We start from the raw sequence: 20,667 nt of genomic DNA, 5'->3' as shown, positions 1-20,667 counted from the left end.
TAATCCGGATTTCCGCCCCGGGAAAGCGACACCGAGGGGCCCGGATTGCACCGGGAATCCCGGGAATCGCGGGAATTGCGGGAATGCTCACCAGGGTCATGCCCAGGTAGGCCATGCCGGCGTGGCTCAGCTGGTTGTTCCAGAGCACCAAAGTCACCAGCCCCCCGGCGCTGCTCCCGCAGCCCCTCGCAGATGTAGGCCAGGCCTGGGAGAGCGGGAAAGGGCGGAAAAGCGGGAATTAGGCCGGGCCTGGGAAAGTGGGAAGAGGCCAGAGTTAGGCCAGGCCTGATAAATCCTGGGGAAATCCCAGAGAAATCGGAGAATTATCGAGGCCGGGCGTGGAGAAAAGGGAGATTTGGGGAATCCTGGGAAGGAGGGAATGAAGGCCAGGCCTGGAAAAGCAGGAATCAGGAATTCCCAGAGGAATTGCCACGATTCAAAATCCATTCCCAGTTTCCCCAGCATTCCCAGTATGCCCAGTATCCCCAGTATCCATTCCCAGTATCCCCAGTATCCCCAGTATCCCCATTATCCATTCCCAGTATCCCCAGTATGCCCAGTATCCATTCCCAGTATCCCCAGTATCCCCAGTATCCCCAGTATCCCCAGCATCCCCAGTATCCCCAGTATTCCCAGTGTTCCCAGTTACCCGAGTCCAGCAGGTGGTTGTTGCGCAGGTCCAGCAGCTGCAGGCCCATTCCCAGTATCCCCAGTATCCCCAGTATCCCCAGTATTCCCAGTATTCCCAGTACGTTACCCGAGTCCAGCAGGTGGTTGTTGCGCAGGTCCAGCAGCTGCAGGCCCATTCCCAGTATCCCCCGTATCCCCAGTATCCCCAGTATCCATTCCCAGTATTCCCAGTACGTTACCCGAGTCCAGCAGGTGGTTGTTGCGCAGGTCCAGCAGCTGCAGGCCCATTCCCAGTATCCCCAGTATCCCCAGTATCCATTCCCAGTATCCCCAGTATCCCCAGTATTCCCAGTTTGCCCAGTTACCCGAGTCCAGCAGGTGGTTGTTGCGCAGGTCCAGCAGCTGCAGGCCCATCCCCAGTATCCCCAGTATCCCCAGTATCCATTCCCAGTATTCCCAGTTTGCCCAGTTACCCGAGTCCAGCAGGTGGTTGTTGCGCAGGTCCAGCAGCTGCAGGCCCATTCCCAGTATCCCCAGTATCCCCAGTATCCATTCCCAGTATTCCCAGTGTTCCCAGTTACCCGAGTCCAGCAGGTGGTTGTTGCGCAGGTCCAGCAGCTGCAGGCCCATTCCCAGTATCCCCAGTATCCCCAGTATCCCCAGTATCCATTCCCAGTATCCATTCCCAGTGTTCCCAGTTACCCGAGTCCAGCAGGTGGTTGTTGCGCAGGTCCAGCAGCTGCAGGCCCATTCCCAGTATCCCCAGTATCCCCAGTATCCCCAGTATTCCCAGTATTCCCAGTACGTTACCCGAGTCCAGCAGGTGGTTGTTGCGCAGGTCCAGCAGCTGCAGGCCCATTCCCAGTATCCCCAGTATCCCCAGTATCCATTCCCAGTATTCCCAGTTTGCCCAGTTACCCGAGTCCAGCAGGTGGTTGTTGCGCAGGTCCAGCAGCTGCAGGCCCATTCCCAGTATCCCCAGTATCCCCAGTATCCATTCCCAGTATCCCCAGTGTTCCCAGTTACCCGAGTCCAGCAGGTGGTTGTTGCGCAGGTCCAGCAGCTGCAGGCCCATTCCCAGTATCCCCAGTATCCCCAGTATCCATTCCCAGTATCCCCAGTGTTCCCAGTTACCCGAGTCCAGCAGGTGGTTGTTGCGCAGGTCCAGCAGCTGCAGGCCCATTCCCAGTATCCCCAGTATCCCCAGTATCCCCAGTATCCATTCCCAGTATCCATTCCCAGTGTTCCCAGTTACCCGAGTCCAGCAGGTGGTTGTTGCGCAGGTCCAGCAGCTGCAGGCCCATTCCCAGTATCCCCAGTATTCCCAGTATCCCCAGTGTTCCCAGTTACCCGAGTCCAGCAGGTGGTTGTTGCGCAGGTCCAGCAGCTGCAGGCCCATTCCCAGTATCCCCAGTATTCCCAGTATCCCCAGTGTTCCCAGTTACCCGAGTCCAGCAGGTGGTTGTTGCGCAGGTCCAGCAGCTGCAGGCCCATCCCCAGTATCCCCAGTATCCCCAGTATCCATTCCCAGTATCCCCAGTGTTCCCAGTTACCCGAGTCCAGCAGGTGGTTGTTGCGCAGGTCCAGCAGCTGCAGGCCCATTCCCAGTATCCCCAGTATCCCCAGTATCCATTCCCAGTATTCCCAGTGTTCCCAGTTACCCGAGTCCAGCAGGTGGTTGTTGCGCAGGTCCAGCAGCTGCAGGCCCATTCCCAGTATCCCCAGTATCCCCAGTATCCATTCCCAGTATTCCCAGTACGTTACCCGAGTCCAGCAGGTGGTTGTTGCGCAGGTCCAGCAGCTGCAGGCCCATTCCCAGTATCCCCAGTATCCCCAGTATCCATTCCCAGTATCCCCAGTATCCATTCCCAGTATCCCCAGTATCCCCAGTATCCATTCCCAGTATTCCCAGTACGTTACCCGAGTCCAGCAGGTGGTTGTTGCGCAGGTCCAGCAGCTGCAGGCCCATCCCCAGTATCCCCAGTATCCCCAGTATCCATTCCCAGTATCCCCAGTATCCCCAGTATCCATTCCCAGTATCCCCAGTGTTCCCAGTTACCCGAGTCCAGCAGGTGGTTGTTGCGCAGGTCCAGCAGCTGCAGGCCCATTCCCAGTATCCCCAGTATCCCCAGTATCCCCAGTATTCCCAGTACGTTACCCGAGTCCAGCAGGTGGTTGTTGCGCAGGTCCAGCAGCTGCAGGCCCATCCCCAGTATCCCCAGTATCCCCAGTATCCATTCCCAGTATTCCCAGTACGTTACCCGAGTCCAGCAGGTGGTTGTTGCGCAGGTCCAGCAGCTGCAGGCCCATTCCCAGTATCCCCAGTATCCCCAGTATCCATTCCCAGTATTCCCAGTACGTTACCCGAGTCCAGCAGGTGGTTGTTGCGCAGGTCCAGCAGCTGCAGGCCCATTCCCAGTATCCCCAGTATCCCCAGTATCCATTCCCAGTATCCCCAGTATCCCCAGTATCCATTCCCAGTATCCCCAGTGTTCCCAGTTACCCGAGTCCAGCAGGTGGTTGTTGCGCAGGTCCAGCAGCTGCAGGCCCATTCCCAGTATCCCCAGTATCCCCAGTATCCATTCCCAGTATCCCCAGTGTTCCCAGTTACCCGAGTCCAGCAGGTGGTTGTTGCGCAGGTCCAGCAGCTGCAGGCCCATTCCCAGTATCCCCAGTATCCATTCCCAGTATCCCCAGTATCCCCAGTATCCATTCCCAGTATCCCCAGTATCCATTCCCAGTATTCCCAGTACGTTACCCGAGTCCAGCAGGTGGTTGTTGCGCAGGTCCAGCAGCTGCAGGCCCATTCCCAGTATCCCCAGTATCCCCAGTATCCCCAGTATTCCCAGTACGTTACCCGAGTCCAGCAGGTGGTTGTTGCGCAGGTCCAGCAGCTGCAGGCCCATTCCCAGTATCCCCAGTATCCCCAGTATCCCCAGTATCCATTCCCAGTATCCCCAGTATCCATTCCCAGTATCCCCAGTATCCCCAGTATCCATTCCCAGTATCCCCAGTATCCATTCCCAGTATTCCCAGTACGTTACCCGAGTCCAGCAGGTGGTTGTTGCGCAGGTCCAGCAGCTGCAGGCCCATTCCCAGTATCCCCAGTATTCCCAGTATCCCCAGTATTCCCAGTACGTTACCCGAGTCCAGCAGGTGGTTGTTGCGCAGGTCCAGCAGCTGCAGGCCCATTCCCAGTATCCCCAGTATCCCCAGTATCCCCAGTATCCATTCCCAGTATCCATTCCCAGTGTTCCCAGTTACCCGAGTCCAGCAGGTGGTTGTTGCGCAGGTCCAGCAGCTGCAGGCCCATTCCCAGTATCCCCAGTATTCCCAGTATCCCCAGTGTTCCCAGTTACCCGAGTCCAGCAGGTGGTTGTTGCGCAGGTCCAGCAGCTGCAGGCCCATCCCCAGTATCCCCAGTATCCCCAGTATCCATTCCCAGTATCCCCAGTGTTCCCAGTTACCCGAGTCCAGCAGGTGGTTGTTGCGCAGGTCCAGCAGCTGCAGGCCCATTCCCAGTATCCCCAGTATCCCCAGTATCCATTCCCAGTATTCCCAGTGTTCCCAGTTACCCGAGTCCAGCAGGTGGTTGTTGCGCAGGTCCAGCAGCTGCAGGCCCATTCCCAGTATCCCCAGTATCCCCAGTATCCATTCCCAGTATTCCCAGTACGTTACCCGAGTCCAGCAGGTGGTTGTTGCGCAGGTCCAGCAGCTGCAGGCCCATTCCCAGTATCCCCAGTATCCCCAGTATCCATTCCCAGTATCCCCAGTATCCATTCCCAGTATCCCCAGTATCCCCAGTATCCATTCCCAGTATTCCCAGTACGTTACCCGAGTCCAGCAGGTGGTTGTTGCGCAGGTCCAGCAGCTGCAGGCCCATCCCCAGTATCCCCAGTATCCCCAGTATCCATTCCCAGTATCCCCAGTATCCCCAGTATCCATTCCCAGTATCCCCAGTGTTCCCAGTTACCCGAGTCCAGCAGGTGGTTGTTGCGCAGGTCCAGCAGCTGCAGGCCCATTCCCAGTATCCCCAGTATCCCCAGTATCCATTCCCAGTATTCCCAGTACGTTACCCGAGTCCAGCAGGTGGTTGTTGCGCAGGTCCAGCAGCTGCAGGCCCATTCCCAGTATCCCCAGTATCCCCAGTATCCATTCCCAGTATCCCCAGTATCCCCAGTATCCATTCCCAGTATCCCCAGTGTTCCCAGTTACCCGAGTCCAGCAGGTGGTTGTTGCGCAGGTCCAGCAGCTGCAGGCCCATTCCCAGTATCCCCAGTATCCCCAGTATCCATTCCCAGTATCCCCAGTGTTCCCAGTTACCCGAGTCCAGCAGGTGGTTGTTGCGCAGGTCCAGCAGCTGCAGGCCCATTCCCAGTATCCCCAGTATCCATTCCCAGTATCCCCAGTATCCCCAGTATCCATTCCCAGTATCCCCAGTATCCATTCCCAGTATTCCCAGTACGTTACCCGAGTCCAGCAGGTGGTTGTTGCGCAGGTCCAGCAGCTGCAGGCCCATTCCCAGTATCCCCAGTATCCCCAGTATCCCCAGTATTCCCAGTACGTTACCCGAGTCCAGCAGGTGGTTGTTGCGCAGGTCCAGCAGCTGCAGGCCCATTCCCAGTATCCCCAGTATCCCCAGTATCCATTCCCAGTACGTTACCCGAGTCCAGCAGGTGGTTGTTGCGCAGGTCCAGCAGCTGCAGGCCCATTCCCAGTATCCCCAGTATCCCCAGTATCCATTCCCAGTATCCCCAGTATCCCCAGTATCCCCAGTATCCATTCCCAGTTTGCCCAGTTACCCGAGTCCAGCAGGTGGTTGTTGCGCAGGTCCAGCAGCTGCAGGCCCATTCCCAGTATCCCCAGTATCCCCAGTATCCATTCCCAGTATTCCCAGTACGTTACCCGAGTCCAGCAGGTGGTTGTTGCGCAGGTCCAGCAGCTGCAGGCCCATTCCCAGTATCCCCAGTATCCCCAGTATCCATTCCCAGTATCCCCAGTATCCCCAGTATCCCCAGTATCCATTCCCAGTATCCCCAGTGTTCCCAGTTACCCGAGTCCAGCAGGTGGTTGTTGCGCAGGTCCAGCAGCTGCAGGCCCATTCCCAGTATCCCCAGTATCCCCAGTATCCCCAGTATCCCCAGTATCCCCAGTATCCCCAGTATCCATTCCCAGTATCCCCAGTGTTCCCAGTTACCCGAGTCCAGCAGGTGGTTGTTGCGCAGGTCCAGCAGCTGCAGGCCCATTCCCAGTATCCCCAGTATCCCCAGTATTCCCAGTATCCCCAGTATCCATTCCCAGTATCCCCAGTATCCCCAGTATTCCCAGTACGTTACCCGAGTCCAGCAGGTGGTTGTTGCGCAGGTCCAGCAGCTGCAGGCCCATTCCCAGTATCCCCAGTATCCCCAGTATCCCCAGTATTCCCAGTACGTTACCCGAGTCCAGCAGGTGGTTGTTGCGCAGGTCCAGCAGCTGCAGGCTGCTGTTGCATTTCAGCAGGCCGCCCAGCTGCGCCGAGTCCTGCAGCCCGCTCAGTCTGTTGTCGGCCAGGTAAAGCTCGCGCAGCGTCACGTTCATCTTCAGCGCCGTGGCTGCGCCGCGCCGGCCGGAAGGACGCGGGGAGAGGGGGGAGATCGGGGGGAAAAATGGGGAAAATCGGGAAAATCGGGAAAAGATCAGGGGAAAAATGGGGAAAAATGGGGGAAAAATGGGGAAAATCGGGGGAAAAATGGGGAAAATCGGGGGAAAAATGGGGAAAAATGGGGAAAATGGGGAAAAAATCAGGGGAAAAATGGGGAAAAGATCAGGGGAAAAATGGGGAAAATCGGGGGAAAAATGGGGAAAATCGGGGGAAAAATGGGGAAAAATGGGGAAAATGGGGAAAAAATCAGGGGAAAAATGGGGAAAAGATCAGGGGAAAAATGGGGAAAATCGGGGGAAAAATGGGGAAAATGGGGAAAATGGGGAAAATCGGGGGAAAAATGGGGAAAAATGGGGAAAAATGGGGAAAAATGGGGAAAAAATCGGGAAAAATGGGGAAAAATGGGGAAAATGGGGAAAAATGGGGTAAGGATGGAAAAGAAGGGGGGAGAAAATGGGGAAAAATGGGGAAAGGGTGGGAGAGATCAGGAAAAGTGGGGAAAATGGGGAAAATGTGGAAAAAATCGGGGGAAAAATGGGGAAAAATGGGGAAAATCGGGAAAAGATCGGGGGAAAAATGGGGAAAATCGGGAAAAATGGGGAAAGGGTGGGAGAGATCGGGAAAAATGGGGAAAATGGGGGGAAAATGGAAAAGATCAGGAAAAATGGGGGAAATGGGGAAAGGGTGGGAGAGATCGGGAAAAATGGGGGAAATGAGGAAAAATGGGGGAAAATGGAAAAGATCGGGGGGAAAACGCGGAAAATGGGGGAAAATGGGGAAAAATGGGGAAAAATGGGGAAAGGATGGAAAAGATGGGGGGAAGATGGGAAAAATGGGGAAAAATGGGGAAAAAATGGGGGGAAAAAGGGGGAAAAAATGGGGGAAAAAGGGGAAAAGATCAGGGGAAATGGGGAAAATGGGGAAAGGATGGAAGAGATCGGGGGGAAAAATGGGGGAAAAATGGGGGAATGGAGAAAAAAAAATGGGAAAAGAAAGGAAAAAATGGGGGAAATGGGGGAAAAATGGGAAAAATGGAGGAAAAAATGGGGAAAAGGGAGGAAAAAAAATGGGGAAAAGGGAGGAAAAAAAATGGGGAAAAGGGAGGGAAAAATGGGAAAAAGGGAGGGAAAAATGGGAAAAAGGGAGGAAAAAAATGGAGGGAAAAATGGTTGGGAAAACCGGATGAGAAGGGGGAAAAACCAACGGCGAAACGGAGGGAGACGCGGGAAAAGCGGGCGGAATTCCCGCTCGGAATTCCCGAACGTTCCCTCCTCCCTCCCTCACCCCCTTCCCCGCCAAGGCCGGAGCCCTTTAACCCTGCCCAGTCCGCTGACCGAGCAGCATGAGGGGCCGGCCGGAGAGCGCCGTGTTCTCCAGGTGCAGGACGGCCAGGCTGCAGCCGATGCGCAGCGCGCGCGCCACCAGCGGCGCCGAGTGCTCCACCAGCGGCGTGCCCCGCGCGTCCAGAGACTGCAGGCAGCTCGTCTGCGGGGAAAAAACGGGAATTTGGGAATTTGGGATATCAGGAATGGGATTGGGAGAGATCCCGACAGCCCCGCGCGTCCAGAGACTGCAGGCAGCTCGTCTGCGGGGAAAAAACGGGAATTGGGAATGGGAATGGGATTGGGAGAGATCCCAACAGCCCCGCGCGTCCAGGGACTGCAGGCAGCTCGTCTGCGGGGAAAAAACGGGAATTCGGGATATTGGGAATGGGAATGGGAGAGATCCCGACAGCCCCGCGCGTCCAGGGACTGCAGGCAGCTCGTCTGCGGGGAAAAAACGGGAATTCGGGATAATGGGAATGGGATTGGGAGAGATCCCGACAGCCCCGCGCGTCCAGGGACTGCAGGCAGCTCGTCTGCGGGGAAAAAACGGAATTTGGGATATCGGGAATTTGGGAATGGGAGAGATCCCGACAGCCCCGCGCGTCCAGAGACTGCAGGCAGCTCGTCTGCGGGGAAAAAACGGGAATTCGGGATATTGGGAATGGGAATGGGAGAGATCCTGACAGCCCCGCGCGTCCAGAGACTGCAGGCAGCTCGTCTGCGGGGAAAACGGGAATTCGGGATATCGGGAATTTGGGAATGGGAGAGATCCCGACAGCCCCGCGCGTCCAGCGACTGCAGGCAGCTCGTCTGCGGGGAAAACGGGAATTCGGGATATCGGGAATTTGGGAATGGGAGAGATCCCGACAGCCCCGCGCGTCCAGCGACTGCAGGCAGCTCGTCTGCGGGGAAAAAACGGGAATTCGGGATATCGGGAATGGGAATGGGAGAGATCCCGACAGCCCCGCGCGTCCAGAGACTGCAGGCAGCTCGTCTGCAGGGAAAAAACGGGAATTCGGGAATGGGAATGGGATTGGGAGAGATCCCGACAGCCCCGCGCGTCCAGCGACTGCAGGCAGCTCGTCTGCGGGGAAAAAACGGGAATTTGGGATAATGGGAATGGGATTGGGAGAGATCCCGACAGCCCCGCGCGTCCAGCGACTGCAGGCAGCTCGTCTGCGGGGAAAAAACGGGAATTTGGGAATTTGGGAATTTGGGAATGGGAGAGATCCCGACAGCCCCGCGCGTCCAGAGACTGCAGGCAGCTCGTCTGCGGGGAAAAAACGGGAATTCGGGATATCGGGAATGGGAATGGGAGAGATCCCGACAGCCCCGCGCGTCCAGCGACTGCAGGCAGCTCGTCTGCAGAAAAACGGGAATTTGGGATATTGGGAATGGGAATGGGAGAGATCCCGACAGCCCCGCGCGTCCAGCGACTGCAGGCAGCTCGTCTGCGGGGAAAAAACGGGAATTTGGGATATCGGGAATGGGAATGGGAGAGATCCCGACAGCCCCGCGCGTCCAGAGACTGCAGGCAGCTCGTCTGCGGGGAAAAACGGGAATTTGGGAATGGGAATGGGAGAGATCCCGACAGCCCCGCGCGTCCAGAGACTGCAGGCAGCTCGTCTGCGGGGAAAAACGGGAATTTGGGAATGGGAATGGGAGAGATCCCGACAGCCCCGCGCGTCCAGAGACTGCAGGCAGCTCGTCTGCGGGGAAAAACGGGAATTCGGGATATCGGGAATGGGATTGGGAGAGATCCCAACAGCCCCGCGCGTCCAGCGACTGCAGGCAGCTCGTCTGCGGGGAAAAAACGGGAATTTGGGAATGGGAATGGGAATTGGGAATTGGGAACCTCCCCAGAGACTGCAGGCAGCTCGTCTGCGGGAAAACGGGAATTTGGGATCGGGAATTCGGGAATGGGGATTGGGAACCTCCCCAGGGACTGCAGGCAGCTCGTCTGCGGGGAAAAAACGGGAATTCGGGAATGGGAATTTGGGAATGGGAATTGGGATCTCAAGTGCCCAAATTCCAGGATTTGGGATCAGGACACGGACCCAGAGGAATCCCGACCATTCCCAAGTCCCTGAGGAATTCCCAAGTCAGGAAATTTGGGAAAACATCCCGGAATTCCCAGGATTCTTCCCCAGGAACTCCGAAGTTTTCCTCCTGGATTTATTCCCAGGTTTCATTCCCACTTTTTCCCCGCGCTGGATGATCCCAGTTCCTCCCCAAACCCGGGATTCCCCAATCCCGGGGGAGAATTCCCAAAGAATTCCCAAACAATCCCGCCCCGAATTCCAGGAAAAATCCGGGAATCCCCGAAGAATTCCCAAACAATCCCGCCCCGAATTCCAGGAAAAACCTGGGAATCCCCGAAGAATTCCCAAACAATCCCGCCCCGAATTCCAGGAAAAACCTGGGAATCCCCGAAGAATTCCCAAACAATCCCACCCCGAATTCCAGGAAAAGCTTGGGAGAGAATCCGGGAATTCCCGAAGCAAAATTCCCAAAGAATTCCCGAAGAATTCCCGGCCAATCCCTCCGGAATTCCCGGCCCTGGGCGGGCCCCAAGGGAAATGAGGGGGTTGGGAAGGAATTGGGAACACCCCGGAAAAGCCCCGGGATAATCGGGATAATTGGGATAATTGGGATAATTGGGATAATTAAGGAGGCCAAAGGGGTAATTAACTCCGCGGGGGGGTAATTAACCCTTTGTTGGGACTAATTAACTCTTTGTCGGGAATAATTATCCCGGGAAAGGCTTTTCCGTGGGATATTCCACCCCTTTTTCTGGGAAGGATCGGGGATTTTTGGGATATTCCACCCTTTTTTTCGGGATCATCGGGGGGGGGTTAAGGATCGTCCAACGATTTTCCGGATTTTCCAAAAGCTCGGGGAAAAACCTTCAGGAAATTTGGGAATTTGGGGGAAAAACCCTCAGGAAATTTGGGAATTTGGGGGAAAAACCTTCAGGAAATTTGGGAATTTGGGGAAAAACCTTCAGGAAATTTGGGAATTTGGGGGGAAAACCTTCAGGAATTCCCGGAAATTTGGGAATTTTGGGAATCCTCACCTTCCTCACCACGTGAGCGGCCGCCTGCCCCTCCCCAGGCTACGAAACCCCCTCAGGAATCCCGGGAATTCGGAGGGGGGGGGGAAAACTTCAGGAATTCCGGGAATCCCGGGAATGTTGGCGGCCGCCGGGAATGATTCCCCGGGATTTTGGGGAACGCTCACCTTCCTCATCATGTGGGCGGCGGCCTGCCAGCCGCGGGCCCCCAGGTGCTTGTTGCAGGCGATGTTCAGGTGCGTGGCCGACTCGTAGTACTCGATCATGTCAAACAGCGCCGACGCCCCCTGGGACACAGGGAAAACCAGGGAAATCCCGGGAAAAGCCCCGGGAAAATATCCAGGGAAAATCCCCGGGAAAACCCCGGGAAAATCACGGGAAAAATCTCAGAAAACGCCTGGGAGAATCACGGGGAAATCCAGGGAAAAATCCAGGGAAAATCCCCGGGAAAATCCAGGGAAAATCCCCGGAAAACCCCGGGAAAATCATGGGAAAAATCCAGGGAAAAATCCCCAGAAAACCCCGGGAAAATATCCAGGGGAAAATCCCCGGGAAAATTCCGGGGAAATCCCTGGGAAAATTGTGGGAAAAATCACGGGGAAATCCCGGGAAAATCCCGGGAAAAATCCAGGGAAAATCCCAGGAAAAAGATCTCAGAAAAATCCTGGGAGAATCACGGGAGAATCCCGGGGAAATCCCTGGGAAAATCATGGGAAAATTGTGGGAAAAATCATGGGAAAATCTCGGGAAAATCTGGGGAAAATCCAGGGAGAATCGCGGGGAAACCGTGGGAAAAATCCAGGGAATATCCAGGGAAAATCATGGGAAATATCCCAGGAAAACCCAGGGAAAATCATGTGGAAATCACGGGAAAATCCCTGGGAGAATCATGGGAAAAACCCAGGGAAAATCATGGGAGAATCCCTGGGAATATCATGGGAGATTTCTGGGAAAAATCCTGGGAAAACCCAGGGAAAATCATGGAAAAATCCCCAGGAAACACGACAAACAAATCCCAAAAATTCCCCCGAAAATCCCCCCCAAACATCCTAAAAAAAATCCCAAATTTCCATAAAAATCCCCCAAAAAATCCATAAAAATCCCAAAAATTCACCCCCAAAATCCCCCCAAAACATCCTAAAAAAAATCCCAAATTTCCATAAAAATCCCCCCAAAAAATCCATAAAAATCCCAAAAATTCACCCCAAAAATCCCCCAAAACATCCTAAAAAAATTCCCAAAAATTCCATAAAAATCCCCCCCAAAAATCCACAAAAATCCCAAAAATTCACCTCAAAAATTCGCCAAAACATCCTAAAAAAATTCCCAAAATTCCATAAAAATCCCCCCCAAAATCCATAAAAATCCCCAAAATTCCCCCCCAAAGTCCCCCCCAAACATCCTAAAAAAATCCCCAAAATTCCATAAAAATCCCCAAAAAATCCATAAAAATCCCAAAAATTCCTCCCAAAACATCCTCAAAAAAATCCCCAAAATTCCACAAAAATCCCCAAAATTCCATAAAAATCCCCAAAATTCCATTAAAATCCCCCAAATTCCATAAAAATCCCCAAAATTCACCCTCCACCCCCCCAAAAAAAAAGAAACTAAAACCTCCCAAAACTCCCAAAGAAATCCCCCGAAAGGGCCGAAAAATCCCACAGAATTCCTCCCAAAACAATCCAAGGAAAATCCCCGTCCCCAAGAATTCCTGGAGTTCCCGGAATTCCCGGAATTCCCGAGGCTCCCGCGCGCTCACGTCCTCGTCGAGGCTGGTCTGCTCCAGGTCGAGCAGCTGGAACTGCAGCCGCTTGAAGATCTCCTCCAGCGCCTCGCAGGCCCGGTAATCCAGCTTCTCCCCTGGGAAAAACCGGGAATTCGGCACGGAAAACCGGGAATTCAGCAGGGAAAACACTGGGGATTCAACGGGGAAACACCGGGAATGGAACAGGGAAAACACCGGGGATGGAACAGGGAAAACACCGGGAATGGAACAGGGAAAACACCGGGAATGGAACAGGGAAAACACCGGGGATGGAACAGGGAAAACACCGGGAAGGGAACAGGGAAAACACCGGGAATGGAACAGGGAAAACACCGGGGATGGAACAGGGAAAACACCGGGGATTGAACAGGGAAAACACCGGGGATTGAACAGGGAAAACACCGGGGATTGAACAGGGAAAACACCGGGGATGGAACAGGGAAAACACCGGGGATGGAACAGGGAAAACACCGGGAATGGAACAGGGAAAACACCGGGGATGGAACAGGGAAAACACCGGGGATTGAACAGGGAAAACACCGGGAATGGAACAGGGAAAACACCGGGGATGGAACAGGGAAAACACCGGGGATGGAACAGGGAAAACACCGGGGATGGAACAGGGAAAACACCGGGGATGGAACAGGGAAAACACCGGGGATGGAACAGGGAAAACACCGGGGATTGAACAGGGAAAACACCGGGGATTGAACAGGGAAAACACCGGGGATGGAACAGGGAAAACACCGGGAATGGAACAGGGAAAACACCGGGGATGGAACAGGGAAAACACCGGGAATGGAACAGGGAAAACACCGGGAATGGAACAGGGAAAACACCGGGGATGGAACAGGGAAAACACCGGGGATTGAACAGGGAAAACACCGGGAATGGAACAGGGAAAACACCGGGGATGGAACAGGGAAAACACCGGGGATGGAACAGGGAAAACACCGGGGATGGAACAGGGAAAACACCGGGGATGGAACAGGGAAAACACCGGGGATGGAACAGGGAAAACACCGGGGATTGAACAGGGAAAACACCGGGGATTGAACAGGGAAAACACCGGGGATGGAACAGGGAAAACACCGGGAATGGAACAGGGAAAACACCGGGGATGGAACAGGGAAAACACCGGGAATGGAACAGGGAAAACACCGGGAATGGAACAGGGAAAACACCGGGAATGGAACAGGGAAAACACCGGGAATGGAACAGGGAAAACACCGGGAATGGAACAGGGAAAACACCGGGGAGTGAACAGGGAAAACACCGGGAATGGAACAGGGAAAACACCGGGGATGGAACAGGGAAAACACCGGGGATGGAACAGGGAAAACACCGGGAATGGAACAGGGAAAACACCGGGAATGGAACAGGGAAAACACCGGGGATGGAACAGGGAAAACACCGGGGATTGAACAGGGAAAACACCGGGGATTGAACAGGGAAAACACCGGGGATTGAACAGGGAAAACACCGGGAATGGAACAGGGAAAACACCGGGGATGGAACAGGGAAAACACCGGGGATTGAACAGGGAAAACACCGGGGATGGAACAGGGAAAACACCGGGGATGGAACAGGGAAAACACCGGGGATGGAACAGGGAAAACACCGGGGATGGAACAGGGAAAACACCGGGGATGGAACAGGGAAAACACCGGGAATGGAACAGGGAAAACACCGGGGATTGAACAGGGAAAACACCGGGGATGGAACAGGGAAAACACCGGGAATGGAACAGGGAAAACACCGGGGATGGAACAGGGAAAACACCGGGGATGGAACAGGGAAAACACCGGGAATGGAACAGGGAAAACACCGGGGATTGAACAGGGAAAACACCGGGGATGGAACAGGGAAAACACCGGGAATGGAACAGGGAAAACACCGGGGATGGAACAGGGAAAACACCGGGGATGGAACAGGGAAAACACCGGGGATGGAACAGGGAAAACACCGGGGATGGAACAGGGAAAACACCGGGGATTGAACGGGGAAAACACCGGGAATGGAACAGGGAAAACACCGGGGATGGAACAGGGAAAACACCGGGGATTGAACAGGGAAAACACCGGGGATGGAACAGGGAAAACACCGGGGATGGAACAGGGAAAACACCGGGGATGGAACAGGGAAAACACCGGGAATGGAACAGGGAAAACACCGGGAATGGAACAGGGAAAACACCGGGGATGGAACAGGGAAAACACCGGGAATGGAACAGGGAAAACACCGGGGATGGAACAGGGAAAACACCGGGGATGGAACAGGGAAAACACCGGGAATGGAACAGGGAAAACACCGGGAATGGAACAGGGAAAACACCGGGGATGGAACAGGGAAAACACCGGGGATTGAACAGGGAAAACACCGGGGATTGAACAGGGAAAACACCGGGAATGGAACAGGGAAAACACCGGGAATGGAACAGGGAAAACACCGGGGATGGAACAGGGAAAACACCGGGAATGGAACAGGGAAAACACCGGGGATGGAACAGGGAAAACACCGGGGATGGAACAGGGAAAACACCGGGAATGGAACAGGGAAAACACCGGGAATTCAACGGGGAAAACACCGGGAATGGAACAGGGAAAACACCGGGAATTCAACGGGGAAAACACCGGGAATGGAACAGGGAAAACACCAGGGATGGAACAGGGAAAACACCGGGGATGGAACAGGGAAAACACCGGGGATGGAACAGGGAAAACACCGGGAATGGAACAGGGAAAACACCGGGGATGGAACAGGGAAAACACCGGGAATGGAACAGGGAAAACACCGGGAATGGAACAGGGAAAACACCGGGGATGGAACAGGGAAAACACCGGGAATGGAACAGGGAAAACACCGGGAATGGAACAGGGAAAACACCGGGGATGGAACAGGGAAAACACCGGGAATGGAACAGGGAAAACACCGGGAATGGAACAGGGAAAACACCGGGAATGGAACAGGGAAAACACCGGGAATGGAACAGGGAAAACACCGGGAATGGAACAGGGAAAACACCGGGAATGGAACAGGGAAAACACCGGGGATGGAACAGGGAAAACACCGGGAATGGAACAGGGAAAACACCGGGAATGGAACAGGGAAAACACCGGGAATGGAACAGGGAAAACACCGGGGATGGAACAGGGAAAACACCGGGAATGGAACAGGGAAAACACCGGGAATGGAACAGGGAAAACACCGGGGATGGAACAGGGAAAACACCGGGAATGGAACAGGGAAAACACCGGGAATGGAACAGGGAAAACACCGGGAATGGAACAGGGAAAACACCGGGGATTGAACAGGGAAAACACCGGGAATGGAACAGGGAAAACACCGGGGATTGAACAGGGAAAACACCGGGAATGGAACAGGGAAAACACCGGGAATGGAACAGGGAAAACACCGGGAATGGAACAGGGAAAACACCGGGGATGGAACAGGGAAAACACCGGGAATGGAACAGGGAAAACACCGGGGATGGAACAGGGAAAACCCCGGAATTCCTGGGAAAAGCAGTGCGAACAGTTGGGAAAAGGGCTGGAAAAGGGCTGGAAAAAAAGCTGGAAAAAAGGAGGGAAAAGGGCTGGAAAAGGGATTCTCACCCTTGAGATCCAAGCAGTCGATCCTGGGAGCCAGATCCTCCAGTTCCTGGAAAACAGAAAAAATGGGAATTTTGGAGGGGAAAACACAGAAAAAACGGGAAATTTTGGGCTGGAAACACAGGAAAAAACGGGAATTTTTGTGTGGGAAACAACAGAAAAAATGGGAATTTTTGGGAGGGAGGGAAAGGGGATTTTTGGGGGCTGGAAACACAGGAAAAAACGGGAATTTTGGAGGGGAAAACACAGAAAAAAACGGGAAATTTTGGGCTGGAAATGCAGGAAAAAACCGGGAATTTTTGGATGGGGAAAAAACAGAAAAAGCGGGATTTTTTTGGGCTGGAAAGGCAGAAGAAGCGGGAATTTTTGGGGAGGGAACGGCAGGGTGCTGGGAATTCCGGGACTTACCTGGATCTGTTTGATGAGTTTGGGGATCTGGCGGCAGTTGAGCTTGAGGCAGGCCTGGCGATAGGCGCCCACGATCTCCTCCACCGTCACGTTCCGGGCTGGAAAAACAGGGAAAAAATTCCAAGGTTGGATGGGAAAAAAAAAAAGGGCTGGGAATGGGAGGGGGGGGGGAAAAGAGGGAAAAGGGGTGGGAAAAAAAAAGCTGGAAAAAGGATGGAAAATGGGGGTAAAAGGGGAAAGAAAGGATGGGGGAAAAAAGGTGGGAAAAGGGGAAAAGAAAGACGGGAAAAGGGGAGGAGAAAAGGGGAGGAAAAAGGACGGAAAAAAATGGGAGGAAAGGGGAAAAAAGAAGGAAAAGGGGATGGGAAAAGGGTGGGAAAAAAGGATAGAAAAAAATGTGAGGAAAGGGGAAAAAAGAAGGAAAAGGGGATGGGAAAAAGGTGGGAAAAAAGGACGGAAAAAAATGTGAGGAAAGGGGAAAAAAGAAGGAAAAGGGGATGGGAAAAGGGGGGGGAAAAAGGATGGAAAAAATGTGAGGAAAGGGGAAAAAAGAGGGAAAAGGGGATGGGAAAAGGGGGGAAAAAAGGGGTGGGAAAAGGGAAAAAAGGGCGGGAAAAATATGGAAAAAACTGGGGAAAAGGGGTGGGAAATGAGGGGGGGAGGGGAGGAAAAGGGATGGAAAAAGGCTGGAAAAGGGGGGAGGGGGAAAGGAAAATTTGGGACTTTTTGGGAAGGAACCAAGAGATTTTCCCCTTTTCCCAGGTTTTTTCCCGTCCACCCCCACCCCGGATTTGGGATTTTGGGAATCCCACCCCAAAAATCCGGGAATGGTTTTTGGAAAGGGTTGGGAATGTGTGGCTGGAATTGGATCCCGAAATGGATCCCAATTAAATCGGGAATAATTAATGAACGTCCCCCGAGGGTTCACGGGAGGAAATCCGAGCTGGGGCTGGGGGGGAGGGGGGGAGGGCAGCAAAAAGAGGGAAAAATTCCCAAAAAATCCACCTGGGATCCCAAAAAAATCCTCCTGGGATCCCAAAAAAATCCTCCTGGGATCCCAAAAATCCTCCTGAGATCCCAAAAATCCTTCTGGGATCCCAAAAATCCTCCTGGGATCCCAAAAATCCACCTGGGATCCCAAAAAAAATCCTCCTGGGATCCCAGAAATCCTCCTGGGATCCCAAAAAACCTCCTTGGATCCTAAAAATTCTCCATGGATCCCAAAAATCCTCCGTGGATCCTAAAAATCCTCCATGGATCCCAAAAATCCTCCTGGGATCCCAAAAATCCTGGTTTGGGGGGATTTGGGGGATTTTGGAGCCGTTTTCGGGATGGTTTGGGGGGATTTGGGGATTTTGGAGCCGTTTTCGGGATGTTTTGGGGGGATTTGGGGGATTTTGGGGGGATTTGGGGATTTTGGAGCCGTTTCCAGGCCGGTTTTGGGTCATTCTGAGGCTCTTCCCAGGCCGGTTCCAAACTCTCCCTCCCTCAGCCGCCTTTCCCTGTACCCCCGTATCCTTTCCCGGTCCTCTCTGTCCCCTCGCTGTCCCCATTGTCCCCTCTGTCCCCTCCCGGTCCCCTCTGTCCCCTCACAGTCCCCTCTGTCCCCTCCCGGTCCCCTCTGTCCCCTCCCGGTCCCCTCTGTCCCCTCACAGTCCCCGCTGTCCCCTCACAGTCCCCGCTGTCCCCTCCCGGTCCCCTCTGTCCCCTCACGGTCCCCGCTGTCCCCTCACAGTCCCCTCTGTCCCCTCCCGGTCCCCGCTGTCCCCTCCCGGTCCCCGCTGTCCCCTCACAGTCCCCGCTGTCCCCTCACGGCCCCCGCTGTCCCCTCACAGTCCCCGCTGTCCCCTCACTGTCCCCTCTGTCCCCTCACTGTCCCCTCTGTCCCCTCACAGTCCCCTCTGTCCCCTCCCGGTCCCCGCTGTCCCCTCACAGTCCCCTCTGTCCCCTCACAGTCCCCTCTGTCCCCTCACAGTCCCCTCTGTCCCCTCCCGGTCCCCGCTGTCCCCATTGTCCCCGTTGTCCCCTCACAGTCCCCGTTGTCCCCTCACAGTCCCCTCTGTCCCCTCCCGGTCCCCTCTGTCCCCTCCCTGTCCCCGCTGTCCCCTCACAGTCCCCTCTGTCCCCTCACGGTCCCCGCTGTCCCCTCACAGTCCCCTCTGTCCCCTCACTGTCCCCTCTGTCCCCTCCCGGTCCCCTCTGTCCCCTCACGGTCCCCTCTGTCCCCTCACAGCCCCCGCTGTCCCCTCACTGTCCCCTCTGTCCCCTCACGGTCCCCTCTGTCCCCTCACTGTCCCCTCTGTCCCCTCCCGGTCCCCTCTGTCCCCTCACGGTCCCCTCTGTCCCCTCACAGTCCCCGTTGTCCCCTCACAGCCCCCGCTGTCCCCATTGTCCCCTCTGTCCCCTCACAGCCCCCGCTGTCCCCTCACAGCCCCCGCTGTCCCCTCACGGTCCCCGCTGTCCCCTCACAGTCCCCTCTGTCCCCTCCCGGTCCCCGCTGTCCCCTCCCGGTCCCCTCTGTCCCCTCACGGTCCCCTCTGTCCCCTCCCGGTCCCCGCTGTCCCCTCACAGTCCCCGTTGTCCCCTCACAGTCCCCGCTGTCCCCTCCCGGTCCCCTCTGTCCCCTCACAGTCCCCTCTCTCCCCTCCGGTTCCCCTCTGTCCCCTCACTGTCCCCGCTGTCCCCTCACGGCCCCCGCTGTCCCCTCCCGGTCCCCTCTGTCCCCTCACGGCCCCCGCTGTCCCCTCACAGTCCCCGCTGTCCCCTCACAGTCCCCGCTGTCCCCTCCCGGTCCCCTCTGTCCCCTCACGGCCCCCGCTGTCCCCTCACAGTCCCCGCTGTCCCCTCACAGTCCCCGTTGTCCCCTCACAGCCCCCGCTGTCCCCATTGTCCCCTCTGTCCCCTCACAGCCCCCGCTGTCCCCTCACAGCCCCCGCTGTCCCCTCACGGTCCCCGCTGTCCCCTCACAGTCCCCTCTGTCCCCTCCCGGTCCCCGCTGTCCCCTCCCGGTCCCCTCTGTCCCCTCACGGTCCCCTCTGTCCCCTCCCGGTCCCCGCTGTCCCCTCACAGTCCCCTCTGTCCCCTCACAGTCCCCGCTGTCCCCTCCCGGTCCCCTCTGTCCCCTCACTGTCCCCGCTGTCCCCTCACGGCCCCCGCTGTCCCCTCCCGGTCCCCTCTGTCCCCTCACGGCCCCCGCTGTCCCCTCACAGTCCCCGCTGTCCCCTCCCGGTCCCCGCTGTCCCCTCCCGGTCCCCGCTGTCCCCTCCGGTCCCCGCTGTCCCCTCACAGTCCCCTCTCTCCCCTCCGGTCCCCGCCGCCCCCCGTCCGTCCCCGGTGCCCTCACCGTGTCTCCAGGGGTCCTTGGGCTCCACGGCCCCGGACACGATGTCCTCGTCCGAAGGGAACGTGACCCGCTTGGCCGCGGGCCTCCCCCGCCCGTCCCCCGGCGAGGCCTGGGCGGCCGCCGGCGCCGCTTCCCCCGCCGCGGCCTCGGCCTCGGCCATGGCGGAGCTCCGGCTGCTTCAGGGCGGCCCGGGGGACATCGCCCGGAGCCTCCTCGGGGCCTCCCGCCACCGGCACCGGCACCGCGGGGAGCGGCACCGGGAGCGGAGCCGCCGCCGCCGCCGCCGCCGCAACGGCCCCGAGCGCCACGGCCGCAACGGGCCGCACTTTCGGCACCGGAGAACCGGGGGAGGGGGGGGGGAAAAAAATAATAAATAAATAAATCCCCGAGGGGAGCGGAGGAGAGGAGGAGGAGGAGAGGAGGAGGAGGAGAGGAGGAGGAAGAGGAGGCGCGGGGCCCCGCGGCCGTGGCGAATCTGCGGCGGGCTCGGAGGGGGGGGGGCGGCAGATTCGCCACGGGCCGGGGGGATCTGGGGAAGCGTGGGGATAAACGCGGGGAAATTTGGGAAGAGGGAGAGGAGGGTGAGGGCAAGGGAGGAGTGAGGCGGAGAGCGGTGACGCCGCTCCCGGGGCCGGCGGCGGGGTGCGCCCGGGCCGGAGCTGAGCGTGGCGAATCTGCGGAGCGGCGGCGCGCCGCGCCCGGGACGCGTGGGGGGAGCGGAGCCGGAGCGGGAGCGGGAGCGGGAGCGGGAGCGGGAGCGGGAACGGGAGCGGGAGCGGGAACGGGAACGGCACCGGGAACGGGAACGGGAACGGGAACGGGAACGGGAACGGGAACGGGAGCGGGAACGGGAACGGGAGCGGGAGCGGGA

The 20,667-nt window shown here is 56.5% G+C and overlaps 1 protein-coding gene across 1 annotated transcript in view; it reads right to left on the bottom strand.

Moving 5' to 3' along the window:
• LOC136305960 (protein phosphatase 1 regulatory subunit 37-like) overlaps positions 1 to 20,118 on the bottom strand; it is a 31,594-nt gene extending 11,476 nt beyond the window's left edge. The window contains 9 exon segments of the mRNA XM_066209293.1: positions 92 to 163; positions 165 to 205; positions 6,066 to 6,221; positions 7,606 to 7,756; positions 10,837 to 10,956; positions 12,429 to 12,529; positions 16,049 to 16,094; positions 16,454 to 16,551; positions 19,797 to 20,118. Coding sequence (XP_066065390.1) covers positions 92 to 163; positions 165 to 205; positions 6,066 to 6,221; positions 7,606 to 7,756; positions 10,837 to 10,956; positions 12,429 to 12,529; positions 16,049 to 16,094; positions 16,454 to 16,551; positions 19,797 to 19,956 — 945 coding nt within the window. The 5' untranslated portion in view covers positions 19,957 to 20,118.
• Between the last annotated feature and the right edge of the window lie 549 nt (positions 20,119 to 20,667).

The sequence above is a fragment of the Chamaea fasciata genome, unplaced genomic scaffold (genome assembly GCF_029207755.1).
Source record: "Chamaea fasciata isolate MVZ Bird 193981 ecotype frontalis unplaced genomic scaffold, bChaFas1.0.hap1 SCAF_844, whole genome shotgun sequence".
Lineage (NCBI taxonomy): Eukaryota > Metazoa > Chordata > Aves > Passeriformes > Sylviidae > Chamaea > Chamaea fasciata.
The sequence above is the reverse complement of the archived record's forward strand: the minus strand, read 5'-3'. Positions and strand labels throughout refer to the sequence as shown.